General features: G+C 37.0%; 2 protein-coding genes across 5 annotated transcripts; one reads left to right on the top strand and one right to left on the bottom strand.

Moving 5' to 3' along the window:
• Positions 1 to 8: 8 nt before the first annotated feature.
• Positions 9 to 9,844, top strand: LOC132177820 (uncharacterized). 3 transcript variants are annotated; one of them, XM_059590285.1, is made up of 9 exons: positions 9 to 116; positions 1,082 to 1,651; positions 2,722 to 2,847; positions 2,934 to 3,131; positions 4,647 to 4,874; positions 4,963 to 6,087; positions 6,751 to 7,038; positions 7,649 to 8,201; positions 8,570 to 9,844. In XM_059590285.1, the coding sequence occupies exons 2-9, from the start codon at positions 1,115 to 1,117 to the stop codon at positions 9,421 to 9,423; spliced, it is 3,909 nt and encodes a 1,302-aa protein (XP_059446268.1). In that variant the 5' UTR covers positions 9 to 116; positions 1,082 to 1,114; the 3' UTR covers positions 9,424 to 9,844. The 3 variants fall into 3 exon arrangements, with proteins under 3 accessions (XP_059446268.1, XP_059446269.1, XP_059446267.1); XM_059590286.1 differs by lacking the exon at positions 9 to 116 and adding an exon at positions 579 to 635; XM_059590284.1 differs by lacking the exon at positions 9 to 116 and adding an exon at positions 651 to 773.
• An 880-nt stretch (positions 9,845 to 10,724) lies between these two features.
• Positions 10,725 to 13,181, bottom strand: LOC132177821 (transcription factor GTE7-like). Of its 2 annotated transcripts, XR_009439799.1 has the most exons (4): positions 11,601 to 13,181; positions 11,280 to 11,481; positions 11,037 to 11,191; positions 10,725 to 10,948 (listed from the first exon to the last, which is right to left on the bottom strand). XR_009439799.1 is itself a non-coding variant. In XM_059590287.1 (3 exons), the coding sequence occupies exons 1-3, from the start codon at positions 12,966 to 12,968 to the stop codon at positions 11,133 to 11,135; spliced, it is 1,629 nt and encodes a 542-aa protein (XP_059446270.1). In that variant the 5' UTR covers positions 12,969 to 13,181; the 3' UTR covers positions 10,725 to 11,132. The 2 variants fall into 2 exon arrangements, 1 of the variants encoding a protein (XP_059446270.1); XM_059590287.1 differs by having other exon boundaries at positions 10,725 to 11,191.
• Between the last annotated feature and the right edge of the window lie 8,009 nt (positions 13,182 to 21,190).

The raw sequence follows: 21,190 nt of genomic DNA, 5'->3' as shown, positions 1-21,190 counted from the left end.
GGCTCATTTCTAACCTAAACACGCCTTCACGCCGTCTCTCTTGCAAAACCCATATCCTTGTGCTGCCTTCCAATCAGAGAGAGAGAGAGAAGAAGAAGGTGAAGGGGAGGAAGAAGGTAAAGAAATTTCTTTGTATTTTTTTTTTTTTTTTTCTCTCGTTCGGTTGTAGTGGGTGTTGATTTGGTGATGATTTGAGGATGGATTTTGAAGCGTGAGAGAATGGGCTTAGAGAGAGAAAGGAAGAAATTTAAGAGAGAAAGAGGGTTGAAAGTTGGAGAAGATTATTGAGGGAAGAGTCCGGCCACTCTGCACCGCCTAGAGAAGCGGTGGGTGGGAGGGTTCAGAGAGAGATATGAGAGAAAGAGGGAGAAGAGAGAAGTCTCTAGGGCTATGGGAGCCATCCCTCCGGCAATCTCTGGTGAAACTACTGAGTTTGAGAGGCTCGAGAGAAGAAGGTTAGAGGAGATATCAAAGGGTATTGGACGGCGTCAAGTTAAACGTTAGCTTTAGAAGTTTTTAATTAAAATAAAACGACACAGTTTGGTTAAATCTCAACCTTTGTTTTTTTTCTATTTAATCCCAACCGTTGGGAGATTTTACATCATAAGCCGGATCTTGTGCCTGAACCCTAGAAGGTTCGCTAATGCTTCTCTTTCCCTTTCTCTTTAGCTTATGTTTGGTTGCCGAGAAAACAGAGTAATACCCTTGTTAAAATCCAAGTTGTAAGCTTTTATTCTTACATTTTCTCAGCCTCCAAACAGATAGTAGTAAAGGTACTGTTTTCTTTAACTTTAGTACCATGAATAGGGTTCTTATACTCCTTAGTTTGAAAGAATTCCTATTTCTGGTTTCTTATCAAAATAGATGCTTTATTTTGTGGATGTTTCTTTTCCTGAACGATATAGCGATTTTAGGAAACAAATATGTAGATTTATACAGATTATTGTGTTTACTGGAGTAGAATGGTGTGCTATAATGCTTGTTATTGCTTTATTTATTAATTTTTTTCTTTTAAGTTTTGAGGATAAATTTAGGTATGCTATGCTTAATAATTGTTTTCTGATGTACTATCACTGTGCAGAGATTTTTGAACAAAATAGAGAGTTTGGTTGAAATGGGTAGTAAGAAAAGAAGTTTCAGCTCTTTAGAGGAGGAAGTAGAGAGTCAAAAGGATACTGTTGTTGTGAATCCTTTGGAGAAGAAAAAAATGAAGAAGGATAAGAAAGTCGATGGGGCTTTGTCCGTTAATCCCATGGAGAGAAGGAAGAAGAGGAAGGCATTGGCCAAAGAGAGGCGGCATGCTGCAGTTTCTGAACGTGAGAAAAAGCCCAAAGAAATTGATGTAGAGTCGGTAGAGAGTGAAGATCAGGCACCTGTGGTGTCTTCATCGAGTGGTGGTTTGCCCGAGTTTCATATTGATGTTTTTATGGACTTGGCGTCGGCAGATGGTAAAGTAAGGGAAGCAGCTGTGGAAGCAATGGTTAGAGAGTTGCAGGAAGTTCAGGAGGCCTATGAGAAGATTGAGAATAAGGATTTGGTCGAGGGTGGATTGAAATTGGAAGCTGAAAAGGATGATGGCTTGAAAAATTGTGCACCTTCTTTGAGGTATGCACTGCGCAGGCTTATTCGTGGAGTTTCTTCGTCAAGAGAGGTACTTATTAGTCTATTATTATTATTATTAATTTTTTACCAATGTTCTATGTAAGCATTGTTGTGCTAGAACATAAATGCAGCTGCTTGTGTGGGCTGGCACTTTCGTTCTTCTCTGCAGCGAAATGTAGAAACCACTGTTTTGTTTATTTTTAACTGTTGGTAACATAGATTTTAGATATTTTTCTCCTCCACATCTCAATGTATTATAGATATTAATCTTATATAAAATAAAAAATTGGCATGAATAACACTTGCGAATGTGTTTCCATATCATAACTGAATATAAGATAGTATGCATAGAATATCCTATTGTTTCTTCAGCAACTCTATGAAATCTAAAATATTGAGAGTAAGTATGCAATGCATGTTAGGGTAGTCTCTATGAAATTTCTCTACACTTCACTAAACTAGAAACTCATCTAAAAACATATGACAAGTTCTATACTTTATGAATGATGTTTAATTTCAGGTAGCTAAAACCTTTTCTTGAGTTCATCCTTGTAAGAAAAAAACTTTTTTGATTGAATTAGAAGAATTTAGTGAACTTTATTAATCAGTTCTTAGGTCCAAATGGTATAGAACTTTGACTTCAGTATGATTCTTTGGTGCCTGTTGGAAACAATTTTTAAGGGTCAGAAATCTGAGAAATTTTATTTTGTTCTTTAAGGTTGTCTCAAGGTCTTTCCACATTTAAGCAATTTTCAGTAAGAAATTTATAATTTTGATTATTATTTCACTTTTGGTCGCCTATGTTGCATTGGCATATTCAGAATACTGCTTTTGCTTTCCGGTTGGCTGTTTGGTATGGTCTAGCCATGCATAAATGCTCTTGAGTATTTCGATATGTTACTCACCTGATTATATGAAATGTATTTGATGGGACATATAAATCGTAGAATGGCTTGTTTCGTTATCATCTTTTTATGTTGCAAGTATAACATTTTGAAGTATGTTATTTATAATTTTGTTTGAAATGAAACATCCAGGTGCATGATTTTTTACTCAATAGCTCTTATTCAAATAATCTTACTTAAAGCCATTGATAGTGTGCCGGAATCGCTTTTGCAGTGTGCAAGACAAGGGTTTGCATTAGGTCTGACTATTTTAGTTGGTACGATACATAGCATTAAACTGGACTCGTTGCTGAAACTGATAGTTGATTTGTTAGACGTGTCATCATCAATGAAGGGTCAGGTAGGCTTGATTCTGTAAATGTTTTTTGATTGAGGTGCTATTCTCTCTATATAAAATCTATATGTTGATTCCTCATGGCATTGCAGGAAGTGAAGGACTGTCTTTTGGGTCGCTTATTTGCTTATGGTGCTCTTGCCCGATCTAAAAGACTAACTGAAGAGTTGATTTCTGATAGAAATACTCCATACATCAAGCAATTCACGAGTACTCTTATCTCCCTTGCAATGAAGAAGCGATACTTGCAAGAACCTGCAGTTTCAGTTCTTTCAGACTTGATTGAAATGGTACTTTGTTACTGATAAATTAAAATTGTTTATGTTGTTGAGAATTTCTGTACTTATTTTTCTCTTGTTGATAATGCCCTTCCAATCTACTTACGACTGTTTAAATGAGTATTCTAAACCTATACTAATTAGGTAGTAATGTTTTGAGTCACCTAAATAAATAGCACATAAATATAACTGGAGTGGATATTGTAACCAGTTGAGGGTTGTGGTAGCTCTTAAGCCTATAATTATTGTTAACACATTTCCCAAGAGTTGGGATGCTTATTTCACTGGAGCAAGGATCAATAGATTCTCATTAGTGTAGTTACCAAAATAATGATTCTTATTAGTGGAACCATTAATAGATTCTCATTAGTGTAAGGATGCTTATTTCACTGGAAGAAGGATCATTTATTTTCTTCCATAGGATAAGACGATATAATGATTTATTTATTGGACAATATAGAAAATGAAGAGCAGATTAGCACAGCTGTTAGAACATAGTGCTATAGTAAGTTTGTTTTCTCATATGTATCATATGTGTGTTTTTCATGAATGAGTAGATTTCTCGTGTTGGGTTTTGTTTAGAATGTCCTTAACTAATTCTTCAGCACCTCCGTTGCTCTTTTGGCGCCTTTAACTTGAACAACATCTGCCCACGCTATCTTTAACATTTTGAAATTAGCTCTTTCCATTGCTTTTTTGAAATATACATTTTACGACTGGACAGTGGATTGTGAATCTTCCCAATGCATATATTTTTTTTCCCTTTCTTTCCCCTTTTCTTGGTTCTGTAAATTTAATTGCCATTTCAAATTGCACATCATTGTTTCCTTGTTCCATTTATATTTAGTTTGTCCATCTTCGTAGTTAGAATGTTCTATATGAGTTATTTGCCGAAGCTGAGGGAGACTTGGATTCTAATTTATAAGAGGCAATGCTCTGTGCAGCTTGCACATATGTGTCTGAGTGCGTACTGACATACTCTTATATGTTGAAAAAATGGTTTTATAAGTTGCTGATGGGCTTTAGTCCAAATGGCACTCCCTATCCCCTTAAGGATGGTAAGTGAGTGCTTGCTGGTTCTAATCCTGTGGGACGTGAGTTAAACAATGAATGAAAAGAAAGAAAGGTCTTACAAGTCATTTAGTTAATCGATTGTGGATATAACCTAAGTCTTTAACTGCTATCGAACTTGGAAAAATATATCTGAAAAGAGCCCAGAAAATAATTTAAGAGGAACTCCTTTCCCATGCAAAGGTGTCCTTTGTGCTTTTTTAATGAGATTGAATCACTCATATAAAAAAATAATAATAAATAAATAAATAAAAATTATATACAGGGTTTCTGGTGCAGGGTACTTGTTCCTTTGCATAGCTTTTGTTTTTTATTTTTTGGACCAAATTTCCCCCTCACACATATGCCCCACCTTAACTGCTGCCCAAGGGGGTAGAAGGCAGTTTGCGTGTGAGAATGCCAGCAGTTTTGCTCATTTATTTTGTATAATCCATTTAGTGACCTGTTCTGTTGCAGTTGCCCACTGAGCCATTATTGAATCATGTTCTTGAAGCTCCAGAACTGCATGAATGGTTCAAAGGATCCATTGAACTAGGAAATCCAGATGCATTGCTTCTAGCTTTGAAACTTCGAGAAAAGATTTCTGTTGACAGCCCAATATTCAGCAAGCTTTTGCCCAATCCATTTAGCCCCAGCAAACTTTTTACCGCAAATCATCTGTCCTCTCTTACTACTTGCCTGAAGGTAGTATTCATATATGTCTTTATTGTTTGCTGCAAGCATAATTATGGAGGAACTCTAAACATATTTGTGCTTGTGTGAAATATGGCAGGAATCCACATTTTGTCAGCCTCGAGTTCACAGTTTGTGGCCTGTTCTCTTAAATATTCTTTTACCTGAGATGGTTTTGCAAGCCGAAGATGCAGTGTCAGTTTCAAATTCATTAAAGAAACACAAGAAGAGTCGCAAGAGTAGCTCTTCTGAAGAAGAAACTGTGAAGAACTTTCAGTGCTTCTGTGAAGTTATTATTGAAGGATCCCTTCTCGCATCGTCTCATGACCGTAAACACCTAGCATTTGATGTTCTGCTTCTTTGTCTTCCAAGGTTACCTGCTGCTTTTGTCCCGATTTTTCTGTCGTACAAACTTGTCCAGTGTTTGATGGATGTACTTTCCACAAAGGACTCTTGGCTGTATAAAGTTGGACAATATTTTCTTCAACAGTTGTCAGATTGGGTTAGAGATGATGATCTCAGAAGAGTTTCTGTTATTATTGGCCTACAGAAACACAGCAATGGAAAATTTGATTGCATAACGCGAACAAAAACTGTTAAAGATTTGATGGCGGGGTTCAAAACGGAATCTGGTTGCATGCTATTTATTCAGAATCTTACGGACTTGTTTGTGGATGAAAGTAATGCTTTGGAGGAACCCTCAGATCAGAGTCAAACAACAGATGACAATTCAGAGATAGGTTCGATTGAGGACAAGGATTTGGTCGGGATGGTAGGAAATTCTGATTTTTTGAGAACTTGGGTTGTAGAATCCCTCCCCAGTATTTTGAAATATTTGAAGTTGGATCTTGAAGCAAAGTTTAGGGTGCAGAAGGAAATTTTGAAATTTCTAGCTGTTCAGGGTTTGTTCACTTCATCTCTTGGCACTGAAGTGACATCTTTTGAATTACAAGAGAAGTTTAGATGGCCAAAAGCAGCCACATCGAGTGCTCTTTGCAGGATGTGTATTGAGCAGCTCCAGTTGTTGTTGGCAAATGCTCAAAAAGGAGAGGGGCCACATGTCTTGTCCAATGGTCTTGAGCCAAACGATCTTGGGTCATACTTCATGCGGTTCCTTAGCACATTGCGCAACATTCCTTCAGTTTCCCTCTTCCGAAATTTGAGTGATAAGGACAAAGACACATTTGAAAAATTGGAAGCAACGGAGAATAGGCTTTCTATAGAGGTATATTTTCTTTTACCCTAACCATACATGTTTTTGAAATGTGACCATTATATTTATTTAATTATAAATGTACTGAGGGAAGGGAAGGGGGAGGAGACGGGTAGATTTCCAAATCCTTAATCTGAGTTTCCATACTAATGTTACAATATATTTGTTAAAGCGCCTACAAACAAAAGGATGGGATAACTTATGTCTGGCCATGATATGCCTTGTAAGGTCTTCAAATTAGTATATTCAAGATCTTGGATTTTGATATAGACTATAACCTAATAAGGTCCATTTTAGTATATAGTCCTTTCTCGATATCTAAGATTCATGCTTAAAATCTATCCAGATAGGCCATAAACCTATTGAGCCAACGCCCAGATGGTGCTTTCTAGGTCAATAAATATGTATTAAAAATAAATTTATAGTTCTATTGAAATCCTTGCTGTTTGGATTTGAGTCTAAGATGCAACGTTTATTTTAACTTCAATTTTTCGATAACCTTTTCTGTCACTTCATATTTTGTTTGATTAAAACTTGTGACATGCCCCATAGCAGGAGATTTATCTTGTATACTTTTTGTGTACTAGGGTTGCACCTCAAAGCCCTTTTAATGAAATCGAATTACTTATTAAAAGAAAAAACTTGGGAGATGATATGCAGCTTTGATGATTGCAGGAAAGGAATTGTGGGCTTAGTGCTGATGCAAATAAATTGCATGCATTGAGGTACTTGCTCATCCAGTTGCTTCTGCAAATGCTCCTTCAGCCAGGGGAATTCTCAGAAGCTGCCTCTGAACTTATTATCTGTTGTAAGAAAGCTTTTGCTGCTTCTGACCTTCTTCCATCCTTTGGAGAAGACGAGATGGATGGTGAAGTAACGCCTGAGTTGATGGATGTTCTTGTGGATACATTGCTGTCATTGTTGCCGCAGTCATCAACTCCTATGCGGACTTCTATTGAGCAGGTGTGTGTGAGATAACGACATGTTTAGTTTCTGGTTATGACCTCAATCCTCATCTGCATATCCCTTAGAACTAAAGTATACGTTATAATTAAATTACACTTTTGACCTTTTCCTTAAAATGTGTACCCTTGTCTCAAAAATTAAATTGAGGCACTGGTTATATATATATATATATATAAACACAAAAAATGGAGATTGAAAACTAGTAGATGGTTTGTTTTATTAGTATGTCTGTGTCTATATCTTGTATATATATGTGTGTGTGTGTCTTATTTTCTTTTTTCCTTTTCTAAAAACGTATTGCATGTGTATTGTGGCATGAAAGTGGCGTGAAAATAAAAGGAAAAAAGATTTACTACTTTGTCTTTCTTATATGTAACATTTGCTCCAGATCTCACCTGTTTTTGGTGGTCCAATTGGAAATTGCTGTCATTTTCTCCACACTTTCCATTATTTTCTCTGTTGAGAAAGCAAACACTGGAAAGAAGGGAATTTTAGAAATTTCCTATGCTTTTCCTTCCTCTAGGGATGAACCAAACATGGTGGTTGTGATAGGGTTTCTGAAAAATGCTCTTGTGATTATTTATTTGGTATCTATTTCTGTTTGTAGGTTTTTAGATACTTCTGTGCCGATACAACGGACGATGGGCTGCTACGAATGTTGCGGGTCATTAAGAAAACTTTCAAACCAGCTAGACATCAGGATGCAAAGAGTGAAGATGATGATAGTGATGATGAAAACTTTATTGGTATTGAAGAAGATGATGAAATTGATGAAGCTAAGACAGGTAAAACAGGTGAGAGTGATGAGCAGACAGATGATTCTGAGGCTATAGTTGGTGCTGGGGAAGTTGGCGAAAGAGTTCCTGAAGAATCCAATGATTTTGATGGAGAAAGTGATGATGATGCAATCTCTGATGATTCTAATGGAGGATCTGATGACAACACTATGTTTGGTAAAGTTGGCAAAGAAGCTCCTGAAGCTTCTGATGAGTCTGATGGAGGAATGGATGATGATGAAATGTTTCGGATGGATACTTATCTAGCACAGATTTTCAAAGAGCGAAAGAATCAGGCTGAGGGTGGAAATGCTCATTCGCAGCTTGTTTTGTTCAAACTTCGTGTGCTTTCATTGCTGGAAATTTACCTGCACGAAAATCCAGGCAAGTTTGAGTTGCACGTATAAGTATTAGCTGATATACATAAATAGCCTACTTCAATTTTGATTAAAAGGATTTGAATCCCAATAATGTCCTGGAGGACAAAATCTGCTGTTATTTTGGATCAGTAGGCAAGAAGGATGTAGCAATAAAAAGTATTGGAGTTATGATCACTTTTTGTTTTCATCGGAGCTAAAGATTTGCATGTAAACCTGGGGTTTCCTTCACCTGCAGTTTTGGTGAAATTGCCCCATATCTGCCTTTGATCATGAATGAGCTTTCATTACAATTATCATTACTTAAGAAATGATTGATATATATGATCTATATTGCATTCTGAATTGTGGCTGTGGTTTGTCTTTATTTCACAGGTAACCCACAAGTCCTAACGGTGTATTCAAACCTGGCTCAAGCATTTGTTAACCCACATATTGCGGAAGGTTCTGAACAGCTTGGGCAGCGTATATGGGGAATTTTACAGAAGAAGATACTCAAAGCAAAAGACTATCCAAAGGGCGAAGCTGTGCAGCTATCTACTCTTGAATCTTTGTTAGAAAAGAACTTGAAGTTGGCTTCAAAACCATTCAAGAGGAAGAAATCTGTTGTTAACCCATCTAAGAAGAAGCAGTCAGCCTCCCGGAACCGACACAAAATGGTTACTTCTTTTGCTCAAAGTTCAACCTTCTGGATTCTGAAGATCATTGATGCAGGAAAATTTTCAGAGTCTAAACTGCAGAGGGTTTTTGATATTTTCCGGGCCGTTTTGGTGGGACACTTTGATAGTAAGAAGTCTCAAATCAAATCAGAATTTTTGAAAGAAATATTTCGAAGAAGGCCATGGATTGGGCATCATCTCTTCGAATTCCTTTTGGAGAAATGTTGCAGCACTAAGTCAGAGTTTCGCCGAGTGGAAGCACTAGATTTGGTTGCTGAGATATTGAAATCTCTGGTTTCCACTGATGAAAGTGGGCAAGATGTGTTAAAGAAAATTGTGAAAAGCCATCTGCATAAACTCAGTCATCTGATAAAGGAGTTGGTAACAAACATGCCGGAAAAGCAGTCGAGGCGTGCTGAAGTGCGAAAGTTTTGTGGCAGGGTCTTTCAGATTGTACCGACCCTTAACTTAACCAGGTCTTTCCTTAAATCTTTGGACCCTGGTGCTCATGCCGCTTGTGAATCTCAGCTTGGTGAGAATTTTGTTACTTTGAAGAAACTGGAGAGGTAGCAACACAAGAAAAGATTTGAGTGAAAAGGATTAATTTAAGGGATATTTGTGTCAACAATACATTGCTGAGAAGATTCTCAGTCTCCCTATCAAGTGCTGAAAAAGCAGTAAAAGTTCAAACAGCAACCACATTTTACTACTTTTCAGATGAATTTCACAAGAACCTTGTTGCAGGACTCTTATGGTCACTTCTGGGCTTGCTCTGAGTTAAGCTCCTGTAACCTGGAAGGTTTCAGTTTTCTCCGTGAAATTTTGAAGTTTTGTCTACATGTCTATTGATTTTGTTTGTCACAATATAGGAAGAGTTTGATCATAGTCGGGAAAATTTTCAATTACGGCTTATTTGGCTTTATTTGTTATTAAAGAATCCTTGGGACATAAGCTATCAACTTTGTGGTAATCATATGACTTTACTTCTCAACTAGGTTTCTTCTTTCTACTATCTTTAACAGATTCTACTAATCATTATCTTGTGCTCATCAATAGTGTTCGTACTGAAAAGAGAAGAAAAAAAAAATGTATTTGTTCATGTCTTTATGCCAATTAGCCATTGTCTGTTACGATGTCATTGTAAAATGAGGTTGACGAAAGTGTAGAGAAGGAAGTTTTGAAATGGGTCAACAAAATACTGCTATATTGAATATAGAAAATTATACAAGAGCCAGCGACCAAGGCATTTTCTCATCAATCAATCTCTTTTGTTTGTTGCGATTGTGCAAGTAAACTCAAGTGCAAGAACACATTGTTGGGTCCACTTGCGATAGTACCCGGATGTTTGTTTGCACATGTTGGGGAATATAAACAGTAACATTTGTGCTTCTCTCTTGGTCGTTATATAATACCTATTTGCTCTGTTCTTTTGACATCCCGAGTCCTGTTCTTTGCTTGTGAGAGAGAGAGAGAGAGAGAGAGAGGAAGGGAGATAGAGACTTTTGAGATGCCATCCCCATCAAGACGTACCAAATCCCAATATACACTTTGAACGTGTTGTTTTTCAGTCAAAGTAAACTCCATTATTTCCAGTATACATAGTTAGTTGGACCCTCCTGGGGAACAGTCGTCGCCATTTGCCAATACCCTTTTTCTTTTCTTTTCCAAACCCCACGTTCGCACAGTTGTTGAACGAATTCTCCAGATACTGAGAAGAAGCACATGGGACGAGACTTTTGAAGCATTATTCCTTTTTGTAGAATCCAAGGCCTGGCGGCAACTGCTTATATATTTCCTGGAATCTGACACACCTTGTGCCGCGCTTAAAAGAATCACACATCCAACATTAATATTGACAATCGAACCAGAAATGCTTCTGAAAAATCATTGTATAAATAATGCGGTTAATGTATGTACAATGAGTATCTGTGAATCCCTCTAAACTCTTCTACTCTTTCCTTTTTAACTCTACATTTCTCTACAATCTGACCTACATTTTCTCTCCCCAGCTACAACAGCCAAAATGCCCACTTCCAATTTCATCAAATTCCTCCAAAAGGGGGAGAAACACTCACAAAGTCCACACAAACATCCCCTGTACCAAAAGAGTTTTCATGAATTCAGTACAAACACAAACTCTCAAGGAAATTGGAAATGGAGGCAATTTAAGCTCAAAGTTATACCACATCATGGAAAGGCATTTCTAATGCCAGCTCTACACTTGGGGTGCTGTGCTCTCTTGGAAAAGCCCTTCTTCATCAACTCAAGAACATGCCTCCTCAAGACTGCGCATTATCGGCATCCGATTCACTCCCGGAAGAACTCCCTGAATCCGAATCTGCAACAAACCTCACTATCAACCCATTTCTGCAAACAAATTAATTTTCAAACCCACCACGAAGAAACGAGACTTGGGTTTATTATACCACTTGATGAGGAGGAATCACTGTCTGAACTGCTTGAGCTGCTGGAACTACTACTCCCATGACCCCCAACATCTTTCTCGATCTCCACCGGCGGAAAATTGCTCATCGGCATCTCGTCCCCAATGTCCACATCCTCCTCCCCTGCCTCCCCTTTCTTCGGCTTCTTTGCCTCGCTCGCCACAGCTTCAACCATAGGCAACTCCTGTCCACACACAACGATTATCGCAACCGAGCAAAGTCAGATAAAAACACCCAAAACAAAATTGGATCAAAAATTAAACAAATGCCCCTTTTTTTTTTGAGTGAATTAAAGATTTGTACCCCATTGTTTCTGGTGATGTTGTTGCCCATGAGAGCTTGGCGCTTGATCTTGCTGACCATCTTCTTCCAATTGGTGACGAGGCGGTCGAGCTCCCAAAGGGTCTCGGTGTCAACGGCCTCTATATCGAGCTCGATCTCATCCCCGTCCTGCTTCAAATGCCCGTTCCTCTTTCTTATGATCTGCACCACCTGCTCCATCTTCTCCGGAGGCAAGCTCTGCAGCCCAATCCCCAGCTTGTGCTTCTCCTCTAGGCTCATCTCCCTCTTGTTCGGGTCCTTTGCCTTCGGCTTCGGAAGCTTCGTGGTCTTCACCGGCGCTGACTTCACTGGCGAATGCGCCCTAACCGGATTCGACGAGGGCCCTTGAACCCCACGAAACTGATCCGAATGATCAGAAACCCTATCTTCCACCACCCGCTCCGATTTCTCGGAAACAATTCGCATTGAATTGTCGTTATCGCTGGCCTGCAAATCTTCCTCCGCCGCCGCATCAAAAATCCTCTTTTCTTCTTCTGGGCGCTCGATCCTTTCGCCAAGGGGGCGGAAGAGGTCCTCGAATCGGGCGAGGAGCTGCTCGGCCATGGCGTAGACGAGATGGCCCTTAGGGTTGTATTTCAAGGCGTTGGTGAAGGTGAGCCTGACATCGGCGGCGAAATCAGACGTAGATTGGTAGAGATTCCTAGCGAGCCTGGATTTGACGGTACCCAAATCCATGGGCTGTTTGACTATGTCGTAGTAGTCGTGAAGCCCCATGCCCACCACGTCCACCGGCTCGTTAAACCACCCGTTCTTGTGCTTCCGAAGCTTCGTCAGTATCTCCTTGCACGCCTTCATCGACGCCGAGTTCATGTTCATGTTGGAGTTCGAATTCGGGTTCGTATGAGTCAGATTCTTCGGGTTCTCGGGCAAGGGCCGCTTCTTGCCCGATATTTTCTTAGATTTCTTGGAATGCGGTGGCGCGTGGTTGTTATTGGCTGTCGCGTGGGATTCGAGGCGGTGTCTGAGATGACGAATCTGGTCGAGCTCGGCGGCGAAGCGGGCCTTGAGCTCGACCAGCTGTTTCTTCGAATACGACGCGACGTTGAAGCTCAAGTATTGGCGCTGGTTGAATTCGCTGGTGGTGGTGCTGGGTCTTCGGTGGTTGATCGACGACGCGTCGTCGGACGCGGCCGATTGGGTCACGGCCGGGGATTCATCAACGACGAATTCGCCGGCGTTATGTGCATCGCGTTGTTGTTTTTGATGTCGTTTTTTGGTGGTAAAATTAGGGTTAGGGTTAGGGTTTGAGAAAGGGACTTTGCCCATGAATCCTCCTGCTCTAGCTCCTGCTCCGTTGGTGGTGGTTCTGGCTAAGACGGCGGACGCCATGGACGCACGGAATTCCAACTTCTCAATGCCGGCGAGGACGAAACCATGAATCGGAGGGGTCGTGATTCTCACGCGCCTCTTAGAGAATCCCCACGCGCTGATGCAAAGAAAGAAATGAAATTATTGCAGAAAAATAGGGAAGAAAAGAGAGAAAACGTGAAGGGTAGGGTTTGGGATTTTGAACCCTAAATCTGAGCGAGTAAGGAGAGGGGGCTATGGCCGGTTCTTAAAGGCGATGAGATCTGACCGGGAAAGTCTCGGGCAGTTTGTGGACCGTAGATTAGGTTTCGTTTTCTTATCCGAGGGCTGACGCGGGTTTCCTTGCCGCCCGAGGGACTAACAGTGTGACCTGGCATGGACGGCTAGGATGTGGAGGTTGGTGCACGTGTCGAGTTACAGAGGCATTGGATATGGAGGGTGTGTGAGTTTGGGGGTGCATCTAGGGTTTCCACTGGAGTGTGGGGGCCAGTAGCGTTGACGTGGAGGGAAGCCAATTGGGTGGTTACGGCGTAAGGGAGAAGGGACGCGCGTTGTTGCTTTCGGCTTGTGGGTGGGGGTGGGGGATACAATTGGACTCGTTCTTCCTGTCTCAAAATTACCGTATTACCCACGAACGGACATAATTTACCCGCACTCTCTCCGCGCTAAAATTCACACACGCTCACTCCCAAGACGACGAGGAGAGGATCCAGAGCACCCTTTGTTCCCGTTAACGCCTCTTAAAATCTCAAAAGATTCTCAACAATCTTTTCCATTTCTCCATTTTTAAGTGGATTGTCCTCTTTCTTTCACTCTCACACCACTTTACCGACTAACAGCTTTTTGACGCGATTCATAAATTTATATATATTTTAAATAAAATTAGTCAATTAAATGCGTTGGATTATAATTAATTTTTATCTCAACACAAAATTAATGAATTATGATTGATGTGTTTTGATTTATTTAATTAAATAATTCGGATTTGAGTTGACCTATACAACCTTACACCCATCCGTCAACACAACTGAAACTCAATACACTAACACGAATTACCATCCCTAATAATATTAACATTCATCACACTAATTTTCTCTCTTTCCACCAACTCGATCCATCATGATTTCTCTATTTTTATTTCGAATGAAATAGAGATTATCATTTAAGATCCACCTTGAGCCTACAAGGAGCACACCACAGCTTGTAATCTCTCGTTATTAGTTTAATGCATTTCAAGTTTCCTTGGAACAAAATTAGAAGGACTTGGTTGTGAGAATGTTGGGAGTTGGGACAGATTCATTTAGGAATTAGGGTTGATCACCCACCAATCTGATTGTTTCCTTCTTTTGTCTGTTTGTCAGATTCCAATGATGGAATCACACCAATGAGTCCATGACCCATCCATGTTATCTCTGCAATGCAGATCGAGTGGTCGGTTGGTAATATGGCTTTTTCCAGTTTTTGGTTTGGATCAATGGGCCCAAAAGTTCTCTTTTCAAACACTTGAGACTCATCATAGCCCATTAAGGATTCATGCCCATAAGCCATTTTAACCACCTTTAAAATGATCGTCTATTGAAATGTCACATATGATAATTTGTATTTGTGTGTCAGGTTTAGGTCGTGTCGATATGTAAGAGTTTGTTTGGTATTGGATTAGAGAACTTAAAAAGTATTTTTAGTACCTAAAAAGTTGTGCAAAACAAAAGCTGATATGTTTGGTAAAAATTTTCAAAAGTACTTCTATGACTTTTTTACTCAAAAAATAGCGAAAACGTACTTTTGTCAAACTTAAAAATGAAAAAAGTAATAATATAAGAAGGACTAGAACCTTCTTAGAGTCCTCCCAAATATATATATATTTTAAAAAAATCACCATTAAATTTAAGATGATCATTATTGAATTTTGATTTATTGGTGATTTTAAATGCCACATCACATTTGGGAAGACTTTAGTCCTACTTATATCATTATTCATTGCAAAAAAATAATAATAAAATAAAAAATAAAAAATAAAATAAAATAAAATTGACTTAAAAATTCTATTTTCTAAACACAATCTCAAACATGTTGTAAGTATAAGACTGTTTAGTTTAACCTTAACTCGACTGACTGAAGAAAAAAAAAAATCTTAACTCGACAGGTTTAATTTTATGTTAACTTGGTGTTAAATTTATAGACCGTATTGAAAATTACAACCCTACCCAAAACTCCATTAGACACGCCTCAAAATCCCAAACCCTCATGATCAAATAGTGATGCCTAACAGCTAGCCACATCTTCTTCAAATTCCCAAACACCCATCATTACCATATGAATTACCACCTCAAAATCATCATCAAACAATACCCAAAAAAGAGTTATTGTAGAAGACATGTCTGGAGCATAAAGTCATTTACCTAGGTGTCACGGGACAAATTCTACTGAAATCAATCAAACACAATTAAAACTTTCTGTTTATCAAAAAAAGGTCACCATCAACTTATGAGCCTTTTTGGGTATACAAAGAAAAAGATATTTGTATATGGACTACAATTTTTTTATAAATTTACATGACCCTTTATATGAATGTCACGTGGTGCTACATTGGTGAAAAAATCAAGTAATAAAATTTAGTTGTTTAGTGCCTGACATGGTATGAATTATGTAAACTGTAGATCAATTTGTAAGAAACTTAGGGTCCATTTGGGAGTACGTTTTTAAAAAAAAATCTGCGTTTTAAAACCAAATTGCAATTTTAGAGTATTTGGGATTGTGATTTAAAAAACGCAAATTTTAAAATTGTAGAAAAATCCACGATTTGTATAAGGGTGCGTTTGGAAGTGCGTTTTTTAAAAAATAATCTGCGATTTTAAACCAAATCACAATTTTAGGGTGTTTGGGATTGAGATTTTAAAAACGTAAATTTTAAAATCGCAATTTTTTATTAAAAAAAATTGCGATTTTCATAAGCTGATTAGAGGGTGCTTATTTGAAAAAGTGCGAATTTATAACAAAATCATGATTTCTATTAAAAAGATATTTGGCGCAATAGTTACCTTTTTTTGAGCGGGAATGAAAAAAATACCAAGAATACCCACCTAAAATATATTAAAACCCTTCTTTTTTTTTTCTTTTTTTTTTCATCCCTTCGCCCCTTTACCAGGTAATAATCTCACCTTAATATTTTCTTGGAAAAGTTACAGTTTACCCCCCCCAAAGTTGACAACGTTTTTCAATTCGAACATCAAAGTTTCAATTTTTGCAATCCACCCCCACAAAGTTTCAATTTTTTTCAATTCGACCAATATTATCCCAAAATTCCCATATTGCCCTTGATTTTTTTGTTAATTTTTTTATTTTTTATGAAAAAAAAATTTGGAGGTGCAAAAATGGCCAGATGGGCACGTAGCCACCCTGAATTTTTTTTCTTAATTTTTTATAAAAAAATAAAAAATAATAAAAATTAGGGGCAATATAGGAAGTTTTGCATACAATTGGTCAAATTGCAAAAATTTGGAACTTTGGTGGGGTGAATTGCAAAAATTGAAACTTTGGTATTCGAATTGAAAAACGCTGTCAACTTTAGGGGGATAAACTGTAATTTTCCCTATTTTCTTTCTCTCCATATAACTCCTTTGTTTTTGTAAAACTTTCCACTGTTTAGTGTTCAGTGTTATTTTATGTGGTTTGTATGATTATTGTGCCTTTTTATATATGTGTTTATGTTCTTTGACCATTTCTATAGAGTAAAGTTGTGATTTTTTTTTTTTTTATCAAAATTTTATTTAGATTACTGTGCATGCATAGTGATCTGCAATCCGTCATAGTATGCAGTGATAGATCACTGTACATGCACAATAATGTGATAGTGAGTGTACAATAACCGTGTGAGGCTTTTTCTTAAAAAAAAAAAAAAAAAAATACTATACAGTGACCAAGATGATGATTTTTCTCAGGTCACTGTACATTGCATAGGTATTAAAAATGGAGGCTTATAGACAATGTTAGTTATTTTATTGTTATAAAGAAATGTCCTTATTGGTAATTTGGTCATGAAACCGCAATTATATGCTAATGTTATCCAAACACTCAATTGATAAACAAAAGTACTTTTTAGCATGTTTTACCAAACGCTTGTACGATTTTAAAAACGCAATTTTTAAAATCGCACTCCCAAACAGGCCCTAAGCTGACTAAGGGGGGTGCGTATTTGAAAAAGTGCGAATTTAAACTAAAATCACGATTTCGCTTAACACAATATTTGGCGCAATATTTACCTATTTGGTCATGAAACCGCAATTATATACTAATATTATCCAAACACTCAATTGATAAAAAAAATTCTTCTTAATATGTTTTAGTGTTTTACCAAACGCCTATGCAATTTTAAGAAGTAACGATTTTACAAAACGTAATTTTTAAAATCGCACTTATTGAAATCGCACTCCCAAACAAGCCCTTATAATAAAAGATTTAAAGCATGTTTGAGATTGTGTTTGAAAAATAGAGTTTTTAAGTCAAAAAGCGCGTTTTGGCAAAAAACTTCATTTTTAAGCTTTTGCCAAAAGTGCGTTTTAGCTATTTTTAAGTTTTTTTAATCCTTATAAGCACTTTCAATTTTATTTACCAAACATGTACTTTTTTTCTTCAAACGGACTTTTTGAGCGTTAAACGCACTTTTAAACCCCTCAAACGTACACCTAAATAGACTCTTAGTACTCTAAGTAATACCCCATTATAAATCCGACATCAAACCCAATAGCCCTAGGATCCTTTTTCTTTTTTTACTTTTTTCTTTTTTTTCTTGTTCTTCTTTTGGCTGGTGGAAGAAGGGAGACCTATATAGTAGCCGATTCCTTGACAAATCCTAAGAAGCCAAAATAGCATCTAGAATTAGTGTGAAAGAGTGGGAAATTTTGTGTTACTTTCAATGAATCCCCAAAGGTGTACAAATTTGTTTAGTCATTCTCATGTGTACAAATTTGTTTGACCACTTGTTATCATAATTAATCCTCTTTGTTTTTCTTTTGTTGGGACCTCTTTGAATTTATTATATTGTAAGAAGAGAAGGGATCAACGTGTTTTGGCCATGTGAAATGTCTCAAACCTAAGATGAGGGAGCTTGATGGAAGTTGTGTTTGGCGATGTAACCCTTTGATGTTACGGCCATTCGTGCATTCAAAAACGTGGAGAAAAGACAAAGCCACTCTTCATTTCCTTGAAGATTTGTACACAATGTGGAGAGAAAAGTCAAAAAGAAATGGGAAAAGTTTATATACGTAGCTTTGGAATCTTCTTTTCGTTATTCTTCAGACAATTTTTTATACGACATATAAATTAGATATGAAGTTAATATGAAATTAGCATATTATGGTTAATGAGCTTAATCCATTTAAATAAAAGGGTCATGTTATAGTTGAATTGGCCTCGTTTGATTTGCGGGATGAGTATTTTATTAGGAAAATAAATAGTTATTATTATGAGTGAAGGAGTTCCTATTCCTTAGTTTGATAACAAGAGATATGCCCTAATTTTAATTGAATCAAAACTTCCAAAAAAAACTTAATTTCTTATTTTTCTAAAACTCAAATTAAAAAAAAATAAAAATTAATTAATTAGTTTTTTTAAAAAAATAATTGAAAGTTGATTATGTGGGTGGCCAACCACCCTCGACGAGCTTGGGGGTGGTCGTGGCCACACCCGAGGCAAATCAAAGGTGTTCGCGACTTGCGGCCACCCTCGATGTGAATCAGAGGTGACCAAGCCAAAAGGAATGGGAATAGGTCTTTACCAAATGAAAAGAATAGTCATTCTATTCATAGGTTTATTTTACAAACCAAATAGAGTGAATCTTATATTTATGCTTTGACACAATTCAAATCTACTACGCAAATTTGGCTGTAACCCTTGTTGATATTTTTTCGATTGTCAATAGTCACCGGTTGTAGGTGCCACAGCCCACAAAACTACAAACGTATGAGGATTTTGGGTCATTTAGACCATTTCTAGAGCTTCATGCTTTGCGCTGAAGATGTCCTACCATATGTTATTTCAAAGACAAATATTCTTCTCGGTACTCATTTCTTCAGTTGACATGACATGATTGCAAGTAATTTTTGTTGTTTTTTTATTAAGTGAAGGTAATGGAAAGTTACGTAACGAGTAATTCTAGTTAGAAGACTCGTATACAACTTTTATACAATTGGATATGTGGCACTTAGCTTTTTTTAACAAATGTTGATCTGATAACTAAGTTTTACTGCCACATCATCCAGTAGTAGATAATATACTAAATAGCGTTACTTAAGTACGTTTTTATTTGAATTGGTGGATCAATGGACCTACACAATTCAAAGTATAAATTATGGTTGGTTAACCTAGGCACGGTTCAAAAAAGTATATATAATCGTTCATGTTAATACAGTTGATCGCACGTCGATAGCTCAGCGAGTAGAACTTGTAGAGGGACAGAAAACAAGCAAGAGAAAAACAGAAATTAGTTGTGAGAAAGGTTAAATGTTTGATGGGTATTTTGGCCCTAATTAACTTTCAAAAGTTGTCGAGGCTAAACAATCTTGTAATAGGGGCAGACCCAGGAATAATTTTGTGTTCATCTTCTTGCCTTTTGCGTTTTCAAAGGAGTCAAAACTTTTTCCTTCTCTTTTTTTTTTTTTTTTTTTGATATGTCCACACAAGGGAAGGGGGAGGGAAGATTTGAACTAATGACCTCTGCTTCATTAAACGTGATTCACAGCCGATTGAGCTATCCCTCGGGGACAAAAGAGTCAAAACTTGAAAGCACAACATTACCTCTTTAATTGTTTGATTTTTACTTTATTGTCGTTTAAGGCCAAAAAAAAAAAAAAAAAAAACAAATAAGTAGATAATCTATGAAAAGCCAGTCTCACCGGTTAGATTTACTCCTTTTTTTTTTTTTTTTTTTTTTAGTTCAAAGAAGTACTTAAAATTAGATTTACTTATTATATATTATTGAGAAATGCTGTCATTCATCATGGTGTTCTTCTCATCCTACATGGATATTGTTTTATAAAAAAGATGAAAAAAAAAAAAAGGAAAAAGAAACCACCTCTTATTTCTCTCACCCGATTTTTAGAAAATAATATCCACCTAGGACCAGAAGGCATTTGACATCCTTAAAATTCCACAAAGTATATAGGAATGAAAAATGTTAGGGGTACCAAATCTTTTATCAAGAAATTGGTACCAAGATGATGTGGAGTTTATTCATTGGAAAGAATAAAAATAATTAATAAAGGAAAATGCTACAGGTACCAATGAATAAGCTCAACATCATCTTGATATCCATCTATTGGTAAAAACTTTAATATCTCTAACATTTCTCAATCGAAATACCGATACAATTGCGTACATAATCTTGCCCAATGAGCCACATCATCCACCCCGTCCCCGTCCCAAAATATTATCCCGATCGATAGTGGGTGTTATCTGCTCTCATACATGCTCCATTGATTTCTTACTACTTATTGACACATTTGCTCAGTTAAAAAATTAATTAAATTCATAATTTTTTATTGGTTTAAGCTTCTAAGATAAGTAATATTGATTTAACAATGTGGTATAGAACAGAAGCTCTGAACTCAAATCCAGACTCTACAATTTTGTTCTTATTTCAGTTGAATATTTCAAAAAAATGAAAACACAGAAAAAAGTTGGCTGCTTGAATTACTTGTGCAGTTGTGCCTTTCTCTCTCTCTCTCTCTAACATAATTCAGAAGCAACACAGCAGACTTGTTAGACTATATTTTTAGCAAGGGCATAAAAAACTTGATGTTGGACATTTCATAGAATGATTTATATTAGTTCACGAAAATGACTCCCAAAAATATTTAGGCCTAGCTAGTTTGTTTTGAGATAAATATATTTTTTGGGAAAGAAGTTTTTTCCTATTTTGAGAGTTTGACGCGATTTAATTATTATTCAACTTGAAAACGTTTTCAATTGACCAAAAAAAAATTATTATTATGAGGTGTCAAATGATTTAGGCTTCTTAACCGCGTAAATAATTTTATGTCACTTCTTGGGCGGACTATTGTAAGATGGCCTATTGTGGGGCCCAAAATAATTTAGATTTCTCATGTGTAAATCATTTTTTATCGCTCTCTAAGCCTACTATTGTTAGAGGGCCCTTGTGGGCAGGGGCAAAATTTAAAAAAAAATATAAAATATAAAATAAAATCTTGGGGTGGCAAAATTTCATTTTTAAACGTCTATTTTTTTGG

Source organism: Corylus avellana, chromosome ca4, assembly GCF_901000735.1.
Source record: "Corylus avellana chromosome ca4, CavTom2PMs-1.0".
Classification (NCBI taxonomy): Eukaryota; Viridiplantae; Streptophyta; class Magnoliopsida; order Fagales; family Betulaceae; genus Corylus; species Corylus avellana.
The sequence above is the reverse complement of the archived record's forward strand: the minus strand, read 5'-3'. Positions and strand labels throughout refer to the sequence as shown.

Coding starts and splice junctions, on each gene's coding strand:
- LOC132177820 (XM_059590285.1), top strand. CDS start 1,115: ATGGGTAGTAAGAAAAGAAGTTTCAGCTCTTTAGAGGAGGAAGTAGAG. Junction 4,875..4,962: donor CTCTTACTACTTGCCTGAAG/GTAGTATTCATA, acceptor GAAATATGGCAG/GAATCCACATTTTGTCAGCC. Junction 6,088..6,750: donor AGAATAGGCTTTCTATAGAG/GTATATTTTCTT, acceptor TGATGATTGCAG/GAAAGGAATTGTGGGCTTAG.
- LOC132177821 (XM_059590287.1), bottom strand. CDS start 12,968: ATGGCGTCCGCCGTCTTAGCCAGAACCACCACCAACGGAGCAGGAGCT. Junction 11,482..11,600: donor ACATCACCAGAAACAATGGG/GTACAAATCTTT, acceptor GTGTGTGGACAG/GAGTTGCCTATGGTTGAAGC. Junction 11,192..11,279: donor TGATTCCTCCTCATCAAGTG/GTATAATAAACC, acceptor GGTTTGTTGCAG/ATTCGGATTCAGGGAGTTCT.